Source organism: Malaya genurostris, chromosome 3 (assembly GCF_030247185.1).
Source record: "Malaya genurostris strain Urasoe2022 chromosome 3, Malgen_1.1, whole genome shotgun sequence".
Lineage (NCBI taxonomy): Eukaryota > Metazoa > Arthropoda > Insecta > Diptera > Culicidae > Malaya > Malaya genurostris.
Genome location: NC_080572.1, coordinates 73599021 through 73618969, shown reverse-complemented (window position 1 = coordinate 73618969; position 19949 = coordinate 73599021). Strand labels below are relative to the sequence as shown.

General features: G+C 36.7%; 3 protein-coding genes across 4 annotated transcripts in view; 2 read left to right on the top strand and 1 right to left on the bottom strand.

Moving 5' to 3' along the window:
• Positions 1–19949, bottom strand: part of LOC131439546 (protein argonaute-2) — a 98792-nt gene that overhangs the window by 22374 nt on the left and 56469 nt on the right. For both annotated transcript variants that reach the window (XM_058610695.1, XM_058610696.1), the window contains exon 3: positions 17345–17502. In XM_058610695.1, coding sequence (XP_058466678.1) covers positions 17345–17465 — 121 coding nt within the window. In that variant the 5' untranslated portion in view covers positions 17466–17502. The remainder of the gene's footprint in view (positions 1–17344; positions 17503–19949) is intronic.
• On the top strand, positions 16640–17880 carry LOC131439553 (uncharacterized). Its single transcript, XM_058610706.1, has 2 exons — positions 16640–16951; positions 17589–17880. Exons 1-2 carry the CDS (start codon positions 16806–16808, stop codon positions 17878–17880), a joined length of 438 nt encoding a protein of 145 aa, XP_058466689.1. The 5' UTR covers positions 16640–16805.
• LOC131439555 (uncharacterized) lies at positions 17939–18225 on the top strand. The gene has a single exon (XM_058610708.1). It carries the CDS (start codon positions 17939–17941, stop codon positions 18125–18127), a length of 189 nt encoding a protein of 62 aa, XP_058466691.1. The 3' UTR covers positions 18128–18225.

Genomic DNA, 19949 nt, shown 5'->3' with positions numbered 1-19949 from the left:
CGGCATCGCGAATCTCAAAACAGCGAAATTGGAGCCGAGCATGATATCGCGTGGATTGCGAAGGCTTTACAACAATCTTTGCAAATTTGCTTACTCTAACATGACCCAAAACCTCGATAAGCGCCAGCACCGCCGGCCCGGTGATCCACCCCCCACGACCGAGTAGATGACCTCGGACGACCAAGGGGAATCATCAGTCGCACGTTCATTCGCTACTGGTAGCCTGTGTGTATGTGTATGTGTGTGGGACTGTGTGTGTTTAAAATTCTTTTGAAATGGCGCCGCAGCCGGAATGTAGAATCGAGTTCAAACGAGGTCAAACAATCTGAAGCATTTTGCGTCTTCCCTTGCAATTGGAGATGTGGATATTGCGGAAAATGATTACGTTTTTATTTTTATTAAACTAAACCCAATTGTGGCTTGATGGCTGAACTTATCAATGTTTGATTCTGCAGTTTAACTGACGGGCGAATCTAGCCGGATTATTGTTCATCAAATTGAAAACTCCGTTTCTCTTGAAAGAATTCTATTTTTTTATAAATATTGTATTTTAACAGATAAATAATATTTGGTGAAATACCTAGTATGTTTTAAGTGATTGCAATTGCAATTGTTCATATTTTCAGGGTGACAATTTCCCGGTTTTCCCGGAGCGCAAGATAAAAACTCCCGGTTATTAGAATTAGGCCCATCGCAAATCACCCATGTTCAGTATTTTTCTTCTAATATTTCAAACTTTAAACAGAAATCCCATGTCCAAAAACAAACAATCTGATGGGACGCTAGTTGACAATTGAAGTATTTTTCGGGTACCTCGATTGATTCTTTCCCCGATTCGATTGGTGATTTCCCCGAAAACAATTCTCCAGAATAGAAAAAACCGGAAGCTTTTCCCCCGGAAATTTATTGCCCAGAAACAAATCTGTAGAACGTGAGAAAAACCAGAAAGCTTTTCCCAGAATGGACTGAACCACAGAAAACCTACATATTTATACGCGCTCAATTTTCTCAGAGATGGCTGAACCGATTTAACAAACTTAGGCTAGTTTGAAAACTTTTGTTAGGCCATTGATCAAGTTCGAAGATCAAATGGCCGTGACTTTTGGTTCAGGAGATATGATGGTATAAATGACGTAACCGACAAAACGTGTAGTTTTTTACCGCGCAATTTTCTCGGAGATAGCTGAACCGATTTTAACAAATCTAGGCCCGTTTGATTGTATAAGTGACGTAACCAGGTTGGCAAGTGAATTAGAGATTTCAATTTCCCGGTTTTCCCGGTGCGCGAGATAAAGATTCCCGGTTTTTAGAACTGGCTCAAATAGTTTATGTTCGATATTTCTCAAAATATTTCTCTCATTCAAGCTTTAAGTAGAGATCCCATGTCCAAAAGAACATCGAGAGTTGAGAGATGAAGTATTTTCCGGGTATCTCCTTGAAACTACGTTTAAAAATCTCATCCACAGTTTGTCCAAACGTTCATCTTCTGCACTGACAGTACCTCTCAGCTCAATGTATTCCATCTTTATTTTGTCTGTTACTTTGCCAGTAACTTCGATGTAAGAATAGGATTGAAACAAGAAACATATCCGGCCAACGGTGATAAAAGTCATCAGTCTTGCATTTCACGAAGGAATGAAGCACAAAAATTCTTGCAATTTTCTCGAAAAATCAACACATTTTATTCAGACTTCATGCTATTCCTAAAAAAGGTCTTAAGCGCAGCTTTCCCATCAAATTCGATTATGGGTGGTGTTTTGTAGGTTGCTAGATATACCGTCGGACATTTTAAAGCCAAATAATGAAAAAAATAAATTTTAAGTCTTACAGTTAAAATATACACAATTATTTTTCGAACTTTTCAATCTTTTGCAAGTCTACCACAGAATCAGTCTTTTTAAGGCTATCTAGAGATAGGTAAAGCCGTTCATTTCAAAGAACCATTGAAAACTGAATAGTTGTACCAAAAGAATTAGTATAAATTAGTAACGTAAAGAACAGTATATTTTATAATAAACATATTCAATAATAGTGAGTTCTTTTTGCATGTGTTCTACCAACAATCATTCTCTTTTGTATACATTTTCAAAGTTCGCGAACTACCAGATTACTCAAACCATCAAACGTTTCGAAAGACGCAACTTATTTGTATACATATTCAAAAAATTCGATTACTTTCATTCCTATTGAGAAGAATAGAGAAGTATCATTCTTCAATAAAGAACTCCAGTTCACTCACTCTTCGAGGAGAACTAGTTCTTTTGGACCGTTCGAGGACTGACAATTTTTAGTGTATTCCAATACTATTTAGGCTAGTTGTCTAGAAAAAAGTATACAGTTAAAAATGAATGAACTAAGGAACAACTCTCCTCCCGTAAAACCGATTCCTTCTAACAACACGAAGATATTCTTTAAAAGTAAAAGTTGGAAGAAATGTACGCTTGTCACTTTTGAAAAACAACAGCAATCTGTGCCTTTAGTGACTGAGATGATCTAAATTTGATTCTCCTATCATAGACAATCTTTGACTGCTTCTTCGTCGATAACAATATCCTCGTCATAGCTGATAATCTTAAAAAATTAAACATAGATTCACTGAACAAATTAAACCATCTTCTAAGCCTTTCTAAGGATCTTACAAACTCTGAAAAACCAATTTCAGCTGTCAAAGAAGGAAAGCAAGTACTCCTTGCAAACGGTGGATAAGGTAAAAGTCGACAGCTTTGTCGATTTTGTGAATCCTATTGAAATCAATACCAAAACTACAACACAAATATTGTCACAATTTGACATTACTGAGGCAAATTTTGATGAAATTATTATTTTGAAAATTAATAGAAATCTAACAGAAGCATCCAAATTATCCTTATTTTTCAATATAAGCATTCTGCTGTTATTGATGACAATTAAGGAAGCTCTTATTTATTTAAAATTTTTGTCAAACCCATACAATACCCGTTTAAAGAGATATGTTGACCCCATTTCCAATGGATTGTGCATTATTGACCCGTGTGGTTGTCCCATGTTTCAAAACATGTACTGAACTTCTCGTTCAAACACATAATTGAGTTATGCTTCCAACATTACATTTGTTGTATCAGGAAAATCATGATCCTGAAAATCGTTACTAAGATTAAGGCTAGTAGATTTTGATCCCGGATTTGCACTAAAATTCTCGACTTTTTCCCGGTCTTTCCCGGTGAAATCACCCTGTGTAACCGACAAAACGCGTTGTATTTTTACCGCTCAGTTTTCTCGGAGATGACTAAACCGATTTTAACAAGCTTAGGCCCGTTTAAAAGCTTTTGTTAGGCCATTGATCAAATTCGAAGACCAAATGGTTGTAACTTTTGGGTCCGGAGATATAATGGTATAAGTGACGTAACCGACAAAACACGTTGTTTTTACCGCTATAATGTATATAAGGATGCCAATATTTTGGGATCACCTCTAATTTCGCTATTGTTCAAAAGTTTAAGCACCCCAAAAAAAGTCCTCATGCAAAATTTGAGCTAAATCGGACATGGGTAGGGGTGCTGCCCAGTGGTTAAAGTTTGAAAATTTTCGATCTTGAAAAATCCCGTTATGTATGTATGTATATCTGTATGTATATTTTTGCCTTTCTCATATAGAAAGGCTATGCATTCGCTGTGAAAACCCACTTCCCAACCGATTTCCACAAACTTAGATTCAAATGAAAGGTCTTGTTGGCCTCATACAAAGTTTCTTAATTTCATTTGGATCCGACTTCCGGTTCCGTTACAAGGAAATATGGTGCACACTCTACGAAATTGAACAAAGCACGCTCCGAACGAATCAAAGCCGGTGGCTTTTTTTATTTATAACAATTTTTATTCAGGCCAATTTGCGTATAGCTTTACGTGGCCGATTTACCCATGTTTATAATTTTTTTATAGTTGGATCTCGTTGTCACCCTTCTTCTAGGGGGAGCTTCCATTTCCTTCTAGCGAAGATTGGAGGTCATTTTGTCCGTTGCTCATATCATCCATTGCTACATCGTTGGAATTGTGAGTGGTTTCCGTTTCCTTGTTTTCATTGTTGATCGCAGTCTTGGGTTCATTTGCAGTTGCTGTAGATGCGCTTTGTACATTGATTGCAGTTGATAGTTGGTTAGATGGTGAAGGTGCTTTTGAAACAGGAGCACTGCATTCACTAGTCTCCGTTGTTGGGTGGTTGTCCTTGTTTTTGTTTGTTTTGTTTGTTTTCGCAGTTTCAGTGCAAGGTTTGCCGTAGTGTGCAGGTTGTTCACAAAACTGACATGTAACCAATTGATTTTCATACGTAATCAACGTTTTACACGGATGTATCCCGTCTTGACCACAAATGATGTAAGATGGAATTGCTTTACGTAGTTGCATACGTACCACTCGCACGCCATTCCGGATACCCGGGAAAAAATTCCGCCATACTTCCTTTTCGATGGAAAGAACTTCACCGTACTGCGACATACATTCCCGAACATACCCCTCGCTGGTCTGCGGGGGAAGGTCATGTACGCGTACTTCTATGGCATTGTCCACCATGTACACAGGGATTTTATATTTAACATTGTCATGATCAATACTGTGCACCCCGTTATTAACCGAAACAAATGCAATTGCATCTTTTTCACGTTTAAACATAATGTACACACAGTTCGACGCCTTGTTGAATTGAATCTCACTTACATCATTAACGTTTAGATGCATTCGTTCCTTAAGCAAGATTTCAATTTCGGTTGCTGCAGGTCTAACTTTGCAGCGCTTGAAATCAATACAAATTGAATTTGGCCTTGTAGGCCAAGTTTCAGGCTTTGTTAAATCGTATTTGCCCATTTCGTACACTCTTTTGCTCACTGCACTGTATTGTCTTTGTTTCTGTCGTCGCGACCGTAAGAAATTTTCGACTGTGTCGTTTGCGATGCGAGCACGAACTGGGAAAGCCGGTGGTGTTTTTTTCTTCCGTTCCGCACGTACCGCCGCGTACCAGTTTTGCATCGTCATTTTGAATGGTTTGAATGTTTCGACATTCATCGTCCTATAGTTTCGGAACCGGAAGCCGGATCTGGATGAAATTGCATCGTATCTTGCTTTAATTTGAATCATGATTCGTGAATTTCGTTTTAACCGTTGCTGAGAAATCGAAGTGAGTTCCGATTTCGAAGTTTTTCTTCACTATTATCGGTGCTTTCGGAAGAGTAAATCAAGGACTAGTAGTGCCAAAGTAATTTTATATACTCACTAACTAACAAGATCTTCCAACTAGATGAATTTAGCAGTGAGTTTTATAAAAATGTGCACCTCGTTTCGGCATCGCTTGTGAAAAAATACTCATGAAATTGAAAATTTTCACTAATCGCACTGTAATATCGGAACCAGAAGTCGTATCAGGATCAACTTTTCGGGGACGTCCAAAGAATTTCAATACTCGGTTAAGAAATTTCCGAGAAAATTGTGTGCACGTTTTTTCATAAATTTGCACATATTTCTACATTTAAATTTATATTTTTCAGGTGCAAAATATGTAAATCTGTAAATCTTTTATTCAATTTTTACCTACTTGGTAACATTTTCACAAAATCATGATAACGATGCTTTTCTATCAAAGTACACTTATTGCCTTTCTCATATAGAAAGTTTCAGCAATCACTTGACAAATTGACCAGTGAAAATTGGCTAAGTGTTCTATATTCATTCGACATTTCATCGAACTGAGCAATGTCTGTGTGTATGTATGTGTGTGAGAATGTGTCAAATAAAGCACCCATAAAATAAAAAATATCATAGTACCATCGGTTGCTATTAAATTTCATCATGCTTTCATAGGGTAAGAGGGGGTTTAAAATTGCAGACTGTCATTTATAGCGACGATGCAAAAAAGGGTAGAATTCTTCTAGATTTGGCTTGAAACTAATTTAATTTATAGTCTATATTAGTTACTTACTAAACGAACCGACTTCGGCTATTCCGGTTCAACAATTACAATGCAAGATTGAGCTTACCAGCTTATATTTGAAATAGTTGAAAATATCATCAGTCAACCTTTAATAAACTGGATATTTTTTAACAAAAAATCACGACCAATATATGTTTCCGTGAATGTTGGTTCGATGTTGTCGTAACCAAAAGGATCTACTGATAAATGACTAATGTGTCGTTGTCTCTGATATGATCTTCTGTAGATAAAAAAGGCATTTTAGTAAAAAAAATTCTGTGCCAAAAATGCACTGTGCAGGTATTCGTTCGTCGAATAGTCGATACGGACGTAAACAAGCAACACGTAAATAAACTACAAACTGAGCGTTTGACGCATTATACCAGATTTCTTGTTACTGATGTTGGTGGAAAAACCACACCATGACATCCGGCTTTATTTTAGAGTTATTTATGGTTATCTCACACTGTTGAAAATTTAAACACAAATTCCTGATCATATTTGCGATAGCTTGTAGAAAAAATGATGTTGTTGGGTTAAGTACAACATGAAATTTTCACGATTGAGTTTTACCCATTCTCGTACAGAGTAAATTTTTAAAAGGCGCCCCATAGTAAAATAACTCTTATTCACGACAAAACCTTAGAAGATTTCAGGTTTTTAGCTAGATCCCACGAAAAATTTCGAATTTAACAATGCAATTATAGATTAATAGATTTTAATGATTATACATTTATTTGGTTTGATAGATTTCAATGATTATATTTCTTGAAAGGTTGAATCATGAAATTTGCATGAAAAATAATGTCGTTAAAATGACCCCCACAACTGGCTTAGCAGTAGCCAATCCGATCAACCCAATTTTTGAATACATCTTCAATTGTTTTTGACCTTATGTCATCAATAATAACTTCAATTCTGTGCTTGAAGTCTTCAATTGTTTCTGGATAGTTGGCCTAACATTTATCTTGATGTTCACATGCTACAGCTTTTGGATACGCGAAAAGTAATAAACACATTTCCAAACTTTTCAAATAGCCCCACTCACGGTAAATGCGGGACGGATGCGATGAAACGATTGTACATCGGCTGAAAGAACCTGCATAGCATTCGCAGAGAGAGTTCAGAGGTTCGAAACTCAGTCCGTCTTTGGTTACTACACCAAAGCGGCTAGACGTATACTATTCCGGACCCTTTTAGCTCAGTCTATTTCTAGCTTATTCTCGCGACTTGTTTGTTTTCAGTAATGTCTTCTTGAAGCAAATCAATAACTGAATTTGCATTCCAGTTTTGTTTTCGTTGTTTGATAATAACTTCAAATTGATAACAAGTTTAATTGATATCCGAGAAATTCTATACCTTATTTAGATTTCAGTTTGCATTCGCTATTAGCAGTTTTCGGTTTGACATCATCGGAATATTTTTCGATTCACACTTAAAACGACCAAAACAACAGCGAATTGAGTAATCGATAAATGCGAACTTCACATCAAAATGAGTTTTCTCACACTCTGCTCAGGTAGCCCTTTTATATGAGAAAGGCAAAACACAAAAATTATCAGAAATTGGGCTTCCAGCCATTTTAACTTGTATGTTATTCTAGATGCTAGCAGTACAAACCTCGTATTCTGATTCCAAAAGTACCGAAATAGTAATCAAAATCTCCAAAATCGAACTCGAACATTTTGCTCAGAGATTCATAGGATGTTATTGAATTTTTTTTCCGCATCCGACATTCGGATATGAAATTTCAGGATCCGGAATTGTGTTTCAAATCTCAAACCCTTTCGATTTGTAGGTGTGTTTCTCTCAAGAATCAAAGAAACGTATTTCCAAAATTTACCCTGTAGAAGAATCAGCAGAACTTTATCGCGAATATCTCTTGATGTACTTAACTCAACAACATCATTTTTTCTACAAGCCATCGGAAATATGATCAGGAATTTGTGATTAAATTCACAACAGTGTGAGATAACCATAAATAACTAAAAAACAAAGTTTTCTAAAACTTTTGGAAATATAAAGGAAAATTCGGCACGCTTGCTTGCCTTTTTCGCACTCGGACGACGGTTTTGAGGTTTACGTCCGTATCGACCATACGACGAACGGGTACTTTCGAACGAATACGAATAGGCCATTCTCGTTTTCACTCGAATGAATTCGAACGCGACTCGTTTGCAACAAAATATTCGAATATCAGTAAACTTCTTCCAATAGTCTTGATTAAATCAGTCCAACTCTTTTGATTAACCATATGCGAAACGCTAGAATGTATGCCAGTTTAGCTTCAAACGATACGTGTATTCGAACATCATTCGTACGAACGAAAAGTCCCATTCTCGTTTACGGACGAATACGCGGAATGCCGTGGTTTCAATTCGTCAATTCAAAAGGTGATTTGAAATCAAATCATAAATTTGTGTTTTGCATAAACTAGCAAGCAAAGTAGTCATAGTAAAATGCTATTTTTTTCTGGCGAACCTTCGAAAATATGCGGGGTTCCAAGTTTTTACGCATTAAATTTAACATCTACTAGGTACTTTATGGCAAATACGCCATGGGTAAATATGCTTTATTTTATATTAAATGCATGATTTAACCAATGTAATAAATATGTAGACTATCGAAAACATGACAAAATTGCAAGAAAAATGCAACATATTTTTCGCAGATACTACTGATGTGACTGCTATTCCGAATGCTTTTTTTTACTTTGCGCGCAGTTTAATTTGAAAATTACATTTACCGACTTAAATTATTAAATTGTCCTGAGTACGATATTTATTTATTATGTAGCATTCGTCACTTCCTTGATGCTTGTAATCTTCCTAAAAAAACTATCTGCGCTGCCGATCCTTCTTTTGCACAGGAATCGCGTTCGTACACATTGGAGTGAAAACAAGAATGGCTTGTTCGCATTCGGTCGAAAGTATGTGTTCGTCGAATAGTCGATACGGACGTAAGCAAGCATCATGATGATACAAAATCAGCGAAGAAAACAAGTCAAATAAAAAAATGATATCAAACATTTTTCATTACAACCCAAATCTGTACCAGAACAGATACTTTAAAATTGGATGGACGTTGTTTTTATGCATGTACGATGTTTTAAAGTGTGATCGATTCGAACGTAAACGGGAATACGAATTTGATATACTTTCGAACGTATCGTTCATTTCTCCTACACACTTAAAACAATTTCTTGAGCTCGGCATAATAAAATGCCGAAACTGATCAGCAACACGTAAATTTGCTGATTGCTCAGTAATCAATACGCATGTTTCTGAGCTTCGTTAAATGCATTCACTGATATTTCGGTAAAATGCTTCACTTTGCCGAAATTTTGCATAATTGCTTGTTGAATTTATCAGTAAACAACAGATATGCCGACATCAGCAGAGACGTTTGCCGAGATTTCGGAATATGCGCTAGCTGTTGCCGAGATTCAGCACGACAGCTGTCATTTATTGCCGCGTTACATTTTCGCTTCGCATTGTGCGATTATTTTCTGATGAAATTCTCGAGTGAAAAAATGGATAATCTTCGAAGAAGCGTGGAACCACTTACAAGTAAAAATATTGAATAAATATAGTGACATGTTTCGCTCTATAAAAAGCGACTTTATCAGAGCACTCGCGATTATAAGGGAAAAGCACCCAACACGGGGCTCAAAGCGTCCTCGAGACAAAACTTTGGAGGATATGCGAAAAAATAACCCAATGCATGGAATAATTCAATAGATCAAAGTAAGTTTATTTTTTGAACAATACCGTATATGCATCATTAAATATTGAACATTTTTGTAAGCCCGAGATCAATATATATTTTTATTTTCATATTTCCAGCTCGACTCAAGGTGGTCGCATCTGGAAACGCCGCTTTTTTATGCTACATGTTTTCAGGTAGAGGCTTTAAGCACAACTGGCAACAAATTTGTAAGCCTCCTTTAAGAGTTAATAAAATTAATTTTTGATCCTGAATGGCGTGTTTATAATGTTGAGAAATTGCAAACAAAATTAATTGACTACATTTTTAATTACTGATGATTCGGTAATTTGTTTTTTCATTTTTTCGTTTTATTGGATTGCCGAATATTCAGTGAACGTTTCACTGAGCAAACAGTAAATCTTATGCTGACGATTTCGGCAATATTTGACGTTTGACAAATTTGAGGGTGCCGAGACACTCAGTAATTTTATATTTGCCGAGATGATTGCTGATTACTCGGCTGTGCGAATCTCGGCATTTTTTTGCCGAGACTCAGCTAAAAAATTTAAGTGTGTAGTGCTTCAGACGGAACTGGATGTCGAGATGAGGTTCTCTCACCAACATCAATAAGAACAAACCAATTACAAAACGCGAAACGCTCAGATCGTTCTTTCATTTGGACTTCGATCGTCGGGAGCAGCAGTCGCCAGTAATGAGAGCAGACCTTTTGCATCAAACGCACAGGTTGCTGAGCCAGTTTCCCTTCAAAGAAGATCGATTGCATCATCCTGCTGCTGGTCGCTTGCACTGGAAAGGAACTATAAAGATTGCTTCTTTGCAAATCGGAAATTAAAACCATCATTGTAGTGCAAATCTAGGATAATTTAATTAGCTTTGTGCAATATTCGCAGTGCAAAATTCGCTACAGTGTTCAATGCCATTCATTATTCAACCAGTTTTTGCTTTCTGCTGGTTTGCTATATGAAATTCATAGCACCGACTCCGAGTAGATTCGAACTCAACTCGCCACTCTCCAACACAAACGCCTTCATAAAAGGTTCGTTTTAGAACCACCATTATTTTATCATAAAGAACTATACTGGTTATTTCGTAATATTTAATTGAATGTCAGAATGTCTAATGTAATTAATCTGCACTTCAGTTTAAGTGCATCGTTTCAAATTCTAGCAGTGAAAAAAGGTAAAGCACAATTGCACAATTCACACAATCAATCAACTAATTGATATTCAGACGTATAAAGAAAGACATTCAGTTATGTCTCTGACATTACAAACCCGTATTTTTAAGAATACCGTAATTTTATATATGAGAATTTGAGTAATATGAGAAAGGTATCATTGAACCACTAGGTGGATTAAAAAAAGGTTTTAGAATAGTATTGCTATGAATTAGTAATGACTGATTCAATTTCATCTTCACTCTGTAGGATCTCAAATCAAAGGAAATATCCTCATCGCGGGGAATGGTTGTCTGACTGTTTAAAACGACAACTTGATGAACGTTGACCGATCTCGTCAGTGATGGTACTGGTGTCTACTGTTCTGAAGTAAGACTAAAGCAGTCTCATTCTTTAGGTAGATAGCATACTTTTCAAACAAAAAAGATTCCGATTTTCAAAGATTTGTTAATGCTTTATTTTTATCTTCCGTTTTGTGGATGCAATTGCCACTTTAAAACTTTAGTTACATGTTTCAAGCATCAAGTAACGAGAAATTGACTGCGTTACTTGTAGCACCCATTTTCAATTAAACTATCTAGAGAAAACATACCTCAATAAGCTAAGATAGAAAACTAAAAATGTTCTTGGAAAGGGATCAAGTTGCTTTCCGGTATGTGTTCCAAGAAATCCGTAGTAGTTCAATTCGATTTCATAAACCGGAACACAATAGAATTAATTGTAGCTCTAATCATGCAATGGATTTGTATGCTAAAAATTGAATGCAAAGTTTGTTGAACCAGAATAGCCGAAGCAGAAGGAATGTGGTCTTTTGAGTGTAAAAATTATGTTCCCAATGTCTTGCAATATGCAAACTTCGAGCGGAAAAAGTAAACAATATTATGGAATATCATTTGATGAATAATCCAGCGAAGAATTGAGATTGAGGGCAACGCACTATTATTGTAAGATCGTCCAACAAAATATGAATAACTGAAACCGACCATGTTATCGCACTTGTTGCTTGATTGCATTTTGTACTCAAAAATCACTCAATCTCATTTTACATCATTGGGCTAATGCACCGTCAGTACAGACTGGATTCTGTGAACAATATTTGCATACTAGAATAATAAATTGTTGGTTTAGTCGCCGTTAATATAGTGAGTCAGACTCAAACAAGTTCAGTTTTTCATTCATCAACGCATCTTTAGTTGTTTGTTTGCTTTTCTGAAAATTATCGTAGAACTGACATTACGTTACTGCAAGCTGACATCAAACGTTTCGTGTTCCACAGGTTACTGTGTGTTCCGATGCAAATGGATGAATCACGACCAAACCACACAGTTACTTTGACCTAAATCTAACGTATACAACAATACGTTGATATTCTTCTTGCATAGTAAATCTGTCAATCCGTATCGTTCTTTCTGGAACCGATGCTGAATATTATAAACTGGTTTCCTTTATGATCCCGCCACCACGAGGTGTAGCAGGTGTTTAGTGCCCACGGCAACCAAAAGCAGAATAATGGGTTCATGCCGAGGTCATCTACAGTATGGAGTGTCATTTCCATCGTCGAGTCAATGCACATATCAAAAAGGGAAAACCCTACGAATGCGACTGCTTTCCGTTATTGACACTCGACATCCAACATACTTTTAACCATGACTGTGTTGGTGCAACATGAGCGCACACGAGGAAAGGGCTTTTCGTTTCCCACGGACGTCAGAAAGGTAGCAGAGATCTTTTCCATAATGTGGAAAAGCTGGCTCTTCACAGGAAACTGAATTCAACGAAATCATATTTTTCAGATATTACTCTACTGGTATCGACTATTTCCAGACCCTTAACCGGTGCTCACTGAGGTTAAGGTGCAGATTTTAGTCATTCTATTTTTCTGGATCTTGATTAGAGGACCCAAACGAACACACGCAAGCAGCATCACTTCACAAACGTAAAAACACACACGCATTAACGTTAGTATTCCAACTACACAAAAGCAAACCTGGTGCAAAGAACGTGCAAATATATCGAGTCTTTTTATTTTATTTTTTGCTTGGTTCATATTCGGTGGGGCAATAATCACTAGAAGAACACATTCACCATTTCCATTAGAAAAGAACACTGTTTGCATACTGATCAGCTACTGGTTAACCGATTTTCTATTTGCATTTTGTATATCAGTCGCAGCGCGAGCCCCGTTCTTTCACATCTGCTTCCATCATACACACCCACACAATGACAGTAAACCAGCCAAGTGCACACACATACAACGCAGCACCAGAAAAAAAAATGGGGGAAGATTATTTACAGATCCCCATTCCGCGAGTTGCACTTTTTCAATCGACTCAAAACGCTACTTACGTTGTCCTACGGGGTACATTGTTTATCGCTAATTCTGCCCGGGCAAGTTTACGAACGATTAGAGGCACTCGCGAGAACAAAAGTAAATCTAGAACGACCGAAATTCGCACTTTCCGTCGCGCTAAACAACACACACGTCTGCTGAACTCGTCGCGAATTTCGTATGGCAATCAGTTGAATCACCTGCCACCAGGGGCAGCAACATTACAACGGGAACATTTTAGACGAGTTCCGAACACAAAGCAAAAACCAAAGTCTGTTTGGTGCAGGGTGAGACCGCGTTACACTCGAAAAATAGATCATGTCACTTTTACATGAAAACATAAACTGTTTTTCTAAGAAGGGCGAATCGAACAAAAGTTTCGCCCTTTGTGCTCCATGTCAACAAACAGAACGATATTTCAAGGAAGGACGAAACTGTTTCCTTTTCGTCATTTTAGGCTTTGTCTTGATCCCGAAAACAAATCAGTTTCATGAAAAATACACGAAAGCGTAATTCATGCGTTTCATATCGTAAACAAATCGAAAAAGAGCGAAACTCTTTTTATGTTGATTTATCCAGTTGATATAGAAGGAAAGCGCAAAATGTGCATACCTTTTAGAGATAAATCAATAATTCATCGACTTATCAAAAACTGATCTGAGGAATATACAACGATTTCTAAATAGGAATTGAAACCAAATTCGAAACTTCCATCGTCGTTTTTCTCTATTTGCTTTTTTGGTTGGTTTCGCCCTCCTTTGAAAAACAGCTGACATAATTATAATTCTGTATGAAATGTTCAAAACGACGAATGTAACAATGAGAGATTATCTTTGTTTACTTTCTCTTTCGATTATTACGGTATTCTTAGCAATCCTTCACTCCAACTATTTACCGATAATAATAACTAAAGCTATCATTTTTGAATTTGCACTGAAGAAATTACCGAAAAAAGCAGGAATGTTTCGCAATAATCGAAAGAGAAAGTAAACAAAGAGAATCTCTCATTGTTACATTCGTCGTTTTGAACATTTTATACAGAATTCACGTATCTTCTCGAGATATAGATTGAATACAAATGCATTTATATAACGCGTGTCGCGCGATCACTTTGGTAATATGCACTAGTACTCATCGACTTCGATTATTAAAAAAGTTTGATTGACGGTAATCGTCGTAAAGAAGGTGTTCTGCACTTTTACCAGTCCATGGTTAAATTACTTGATAGACCAGTCCATTTTTGATAATACTTTAAATGCTCCTGGAAATTTCCTACAGCGTCAAAAGTTTAAACTGAACAATTCTAATTGAAAAAAGAAATGTTAATTGTAAATTGCACCTATGAGTGTTGAAAGAGTACATATATTTAAATACTTCCAGCAAGAGTGTCTATAACCAGTGTCATCCGCAATGTTGGCAAAAATTCAAAACGTTTTATCTAAAATATAGTCAATTTCGATAGCTTTACAGTACTATGTAAAGATAGGTCGTTTGCTCGTTTCAAATAAAGCTATCATTCCAAACGAATTGCTGTTGTTACTCTGATTATAGGCCCTCTACTTCCAATGAAGAATTCGGTATGAGCGATCTAACGTTGTGTTTCACAGGTAGGGGAGTATTTTCAAATGATTTTATCCATCGCGTACGAAATGTAACTTGTAGGACCGTACAGATGCGCAAATAACCAAATGTACGAAATTTTGATGAGAAACAGTAAAATTTTGAATTCGTTCCTCTAGCGTTCAAAATAACCTCAACCGAACTGCAACAAATTCCGGATCTCGATATTGGTCAACATATTATCTAATAAAACCAAAAATGATTATACGAAACAAAACAAAATATTTTTTTTACATTTTCGAGGAAACAAATATTGTGACAGAACCTAAAATTCCACAAAACAGTTGAAATTATATGAGTTCTCCGTAGCAGCTTGTGTAAAATTTAATTGTCATCCTAAGAAAGGTTCAAATAATGAAACTTGGATGGCGCTACAGGTAAAATTAGTTTTGCGTTAGATTTCCAATATCAAAGATAGCAAGCAAAATTTCAGTAATTTAGAATTTTTAAAGCAGAAAGTTATCACTTAGGCTCCGAGTATGCGTTTTATCAATCAAAGATTATGAACAAATCCTATAACTTGAAGAGGAATTCTAAATTTTATATATAGGAATCACGTAATGTATCAAAAAATTATTTACTGACTGAATCGTTAACTATTTACTGCGAACGGTAATAGAGAACACTGAAAAAACATTTCCATTTCCTAAAACATATTGTAGTTTCAACTGTCGACTGTACGGGAAACATGAAAACGAATCTTGATTTTTTGGCTTTATTTTTAGCTTATTGAACGAAACTCTCGCTGTTGGGTGGTATTGCTCTTTGTATTTTGACAACAATTGAAGGAGCGAATGAAAGGAAGTACTCAAAATTATGTAAAAAGAAGTCAAATAATAGGTAGTTTTTATTTTCCGTGCAGACAAATCCAGATAGATTTAAGTTTTGAAAGATTTTTTTAAAAATAACCTGGCAACTCTGTCACCATTGTAAATTCTACATCGTAGTTGCCCACGATGTAAAATACCTGGTGATCACGTTTTTCTATGTGTTAGTGCGGTTGTCATTTTATTTTGGAATAACAGAGAGACGTGAAGAAGAAAATCATAAACAAATGACGTTTCGGGAGTTGCTTTTATGAAAATATTTAGAGTTGATTCTGTTTGCGAAAATATTGACAGTGAAATGCGGTGTTTTGTTCCGGGATGTTTCAATCGTTTTCATCACCTGCATTTGAAATGTCACCCACAGCACAATCACTCCATTATCCATAATAGCTGTAATAGATACCACAGTGCGATCCGCCAAATCCTTCCTCCAACGAAATGAACAGAATCGGATGTGTGTAAAATTTTCTATATTTCGACGTTACCTTGCAAGCCCTTGAAGAAAAAATGTCCAGATTTTCAATAAGTGCCAAATATTCGCAAGGCTGCGCGACAACTGGAGTAACTTAGAAGTGAAATCCCGATCTGAACTGGTCGTTTGTTTATGTTTACATGCTTGAACCTCGGCGCGCCATACTTAATTTCGTGAGAAAATTATCAACACAACGAAAACTGTCTTATTCGCCACCAGTGTATTTTACGTCGTGATCGTAGTTGACATCCATTTGCCATTACGCTTTTAGACGAGTTGCTTCAATTGTGCATTTTAGACGAGTAATGTAAGCAAATGTCAAAACGACGAATAATCGATTGCTGTCAAAAGCAAAGCTGCCAACTGTTTTTTTAATCTGTAAAATCTCGAAAAATCAAACATCGATTTAGTGACGAAACTGATTTTGCAAGCAAAAAAACAGATCGCTCAACCTGGTTTACGCCTACGGAACCAAACACAAAAATTGAAAATCGGTATTTATCTACATGAAAGTTGAAATATCGTTATTTTGAGAAAGCATATCTGTATTCCTTTATCGTGTCCAAAAATCGGAATAAATACCGATGAATCGGTCTAGTTGGCAGCGCTGGTCAAAAGTCCCCGATGACAAAACTTCGTACGCGCGTGTTATGAAACTGTTCGTAACAGTGATCCTTCTAAACGAAAAATACTAATTAACATAAATAGCTATCGAGTATGTCCATTAAACTTAGCGGCACCTTTACCCGTTCTGGTGGGGTTTTTTCCGCGATTGGGAAGCAATTGAAGATGCTTAACTTGAAAGCAGTGAAAAGGATTACCGTGACATTTGACCCTTTCCAGGAAAATGCAGTTCCCACCAGGTAAGCGTGAAATACCTGTGAAACATAAAATCGATGACCAGTCAAGTAGTACGACGGATTTTCTGCGGAACGGTTGAATGCGCAGGCGTACGTCAAATACGTACATTTTTCATCATCGTTCACAGAATGGTTGCCTTCAGAAGAAAATAATCTGCCAGTTTGTGCAGAAGTATCGAAAAATTTACCATTTTTAGAAGAAAAAAAATCGTTACATTACATTAGTGCTACCAACAGTGCAAGAGTTAATAATTTGAAAGTTTGGAAAGGTTCGTAAAGTACCATCCAACCCGAATAATTTGTTTTAAATAAACAGTAAAAGATTCTCTTTAAAAATACAATAAAAGCTTCCGTTTGGGGAAACTAATATATTAATGCATTGGACGAGAAACATACCGCTGAAATTTTTACTGATGATGTTGACCCCGTTCATCTGAATGTGGTTAGCTAAATCCGAATACGAGAGTGGAAGCATCTGTGGGGGTCCACCGGGAGTTAATTCCCGCTCTGTCGACATTTCCGCCAGCGTGACTTATCGGGGCTAAAACCCGGCCCTGGAAAGAAAATAGAAAACATACTTGCATTATTATTCGTGCCTTATTTGAATTATCAAGTGTGACTAAACATGTCCTCTTTTTAGGGAACTACTTCAACATCTATCGTCACCCAAAATAATTAAAACCAACCCTTCCTGCTTATTGAAACCCGAAGTAGTTTGCGACCGGCGGCAGCCATCGATAGTCTTTCAACTGATTCCATCGGTTCAGGCCGAGACAAAACTGAAGAAAATCGAATTGAACGGTGCAAATCTTTCTACGCTGGAACTATTGCAGCTCTGTAATAAGCACGTATCTAGCCTGGCTCCGAAGGAAGTCGTCACGAGCTCGATAAAAACGAAGTCCGAAAAGGTTGGCGGTGGCAAGCGACGGTGAACACGCAGACAGGGAAGGAAAGCAAAAATCAGTAGATTATAGTTACTGTTACTTGAAAATGCCGGAGAAAAAATTGAAAGGAGGTGGTCACATGGCCATTATTGAGAACTGGTACCATCAGATTCCTGCCTTTACCGATGTTTTCACCGAGGAGAGCTTTTACGTGTTTGTGGTGTGCTTCGTACTGTCAACGATAGCCGTAGTGCTTGTGTTGTCACGATTTATTACACTCAAACCGGTTGATTGAAATACTATTTGTAAAGTCATAAACAGTAATGGTGAAATGAGGAGAGAAATGTAAGCTCTAGGTAATAAATATATTAATGAAAGAAGCACACGTAAAAAGTTTCAGTTTTATTTCAACATTGAAAAAGAAACGTTTTCTTTGCATCGTCTTTTGTTCAGAAGTTCAACCGAGTTGTCCTATCTCCCAAGATACGCAATAAACATAACGCAGTGCTGCCTGTTCCGAATGAACATAACGCAGTGCTGCCTGTGTTCGATTGCGAGATATAAGTTACCTTGAAGTATCTAATTTTCTCACGCCCTATGTAAATTGTATGTTTATGCATGCGTAAAAAATTAACATTTACATTTCAAACGTCGAAAATGATTGTTGGTATCCATTGGATGTAAAGCGTGATTGAATAGTGTCCGTGTGTAATATCTAAACAAATATTTGCATTCTACTTACGCGGGCTCGTAGAACTCATGTAAAGCGTGTTACCCTTTAACAATTGCCACGTGATCTAACTTGTTTTTATCACAAAAACCTGCCTAACATGCATGGGAATACTATGATGTGATGATACATCGCCGTCGCCGTATGCAGGACTAGTGCAAATAGGTTTTTGCCTTTGAATTGTTCCACTGTCGCAGATATTGTGCATTAGAACAAAAACATAACGCTATATATTTTGACTTAGAATGGGAACGAATGAACCCATTTTTTTCCATTCACGAAATAAAAGTTCCTGATTGGTCCATGATATATGCGATAAGATATTGAGACACTGCTTTAAACAACCGTTTCTTGTCGTCGATCGATCCTTATTCGCATCGCAAAGCTATTGGTACTTACGCAAATTAAAAAAAAACATCGAACCCGCGAACCGAGGAACACACACACTGTTCGTCTCAATTCGTTTTTGACTTATATTCTTCTATCCCCCAAATGTATGCAATAAAATGTTCAAAGAAACTATTTCTACGCCAGGATGGGTACTCTTACCAAGGAGTTGGGTGTATTAACAGAAAGACAAACCACCCCCCCCCCCCCCTTGGAAGATTTTTCAAAAATAAGCTTCATGAACAATAGAGTACTTATGACACACCAACACCAAAGTACACCAACAAAGCATCCGAGTCTAGTATAGTCTCTTCCTCGTTACAATCTGGAGAACGTCGAGAACCCAGAAATGCAAAGTGTGTTTAAAAGCTATTAATGAATGATTTGTAATATCAAAATATGTTCAAAATCAATACAGTATAGGTCCCACCCTCCTGACACTCCTTTACTAACTCTAGGGGAGCAGGTCGCCCCATAATACGGCTTCCACTCTTTTCCTCCTAACAACAAGACAATCGGCCATGTTAAGCTAACGCAAATGAGCCCAATAAAAGATTTTAATTAAAAAAAAAAACAATAGAGTACTTGTTATATAAAAGCGCAAATTACTTAACTTTTCTTTAAAATTTTTGCGCCTTCCCCATCAATCGAAACCCCCTCCCATTGAACGATTTTCCCTTAAAAATACTGTATTCCAATTTGTACTGTATTTTCATGGTATTTTTCATTTCATAGATTTAAATAAACATCTGAAATCTCCCTTTTGACTTCAACCAATATATAAAATAGTAATTCTCTGGTATCTAAATTTGATATGAACTGATAGGTAAATGGGATATGAACAATACATTACATTTTACCTATGAAACACGTAACTTTTACTGGATTATGCATTAAACAGCTTTTAAATGCCAGTCCATTAAAATCTACGTGAAAAGTAGGGTGGAAAATATTCACATAACTTTTCACGTAACTATAACATGATTATTATTTTGAGTGT

What these genes read in the sequence shown, in the direction of transcription:
- LOC131439555 (XM_058610708.1), top strand. Translation starts at nt 17,939, where the DNA reads ATGCCGGAGAAAAAATTGAAAGGAGGTGGTCACATGGCCATTATTGAG.
- LOC131439553 (XM_058610706.1), top strand. Translation starts at nt 16,806, where the DNA reads ATGTCCATTAAACTTAGCGGCACCTTTACCCGTTCTGGTGGGGTTTTT. An exon ending in GAAAATGCAGTTCCCACCAG is followed by an intron (nt 16,952 to 17,588) that starts GTAAGCGTGAAA and finishes TCCTCTTTTTAG; the next exon opens with GGAACTACTTCAACATCTAT.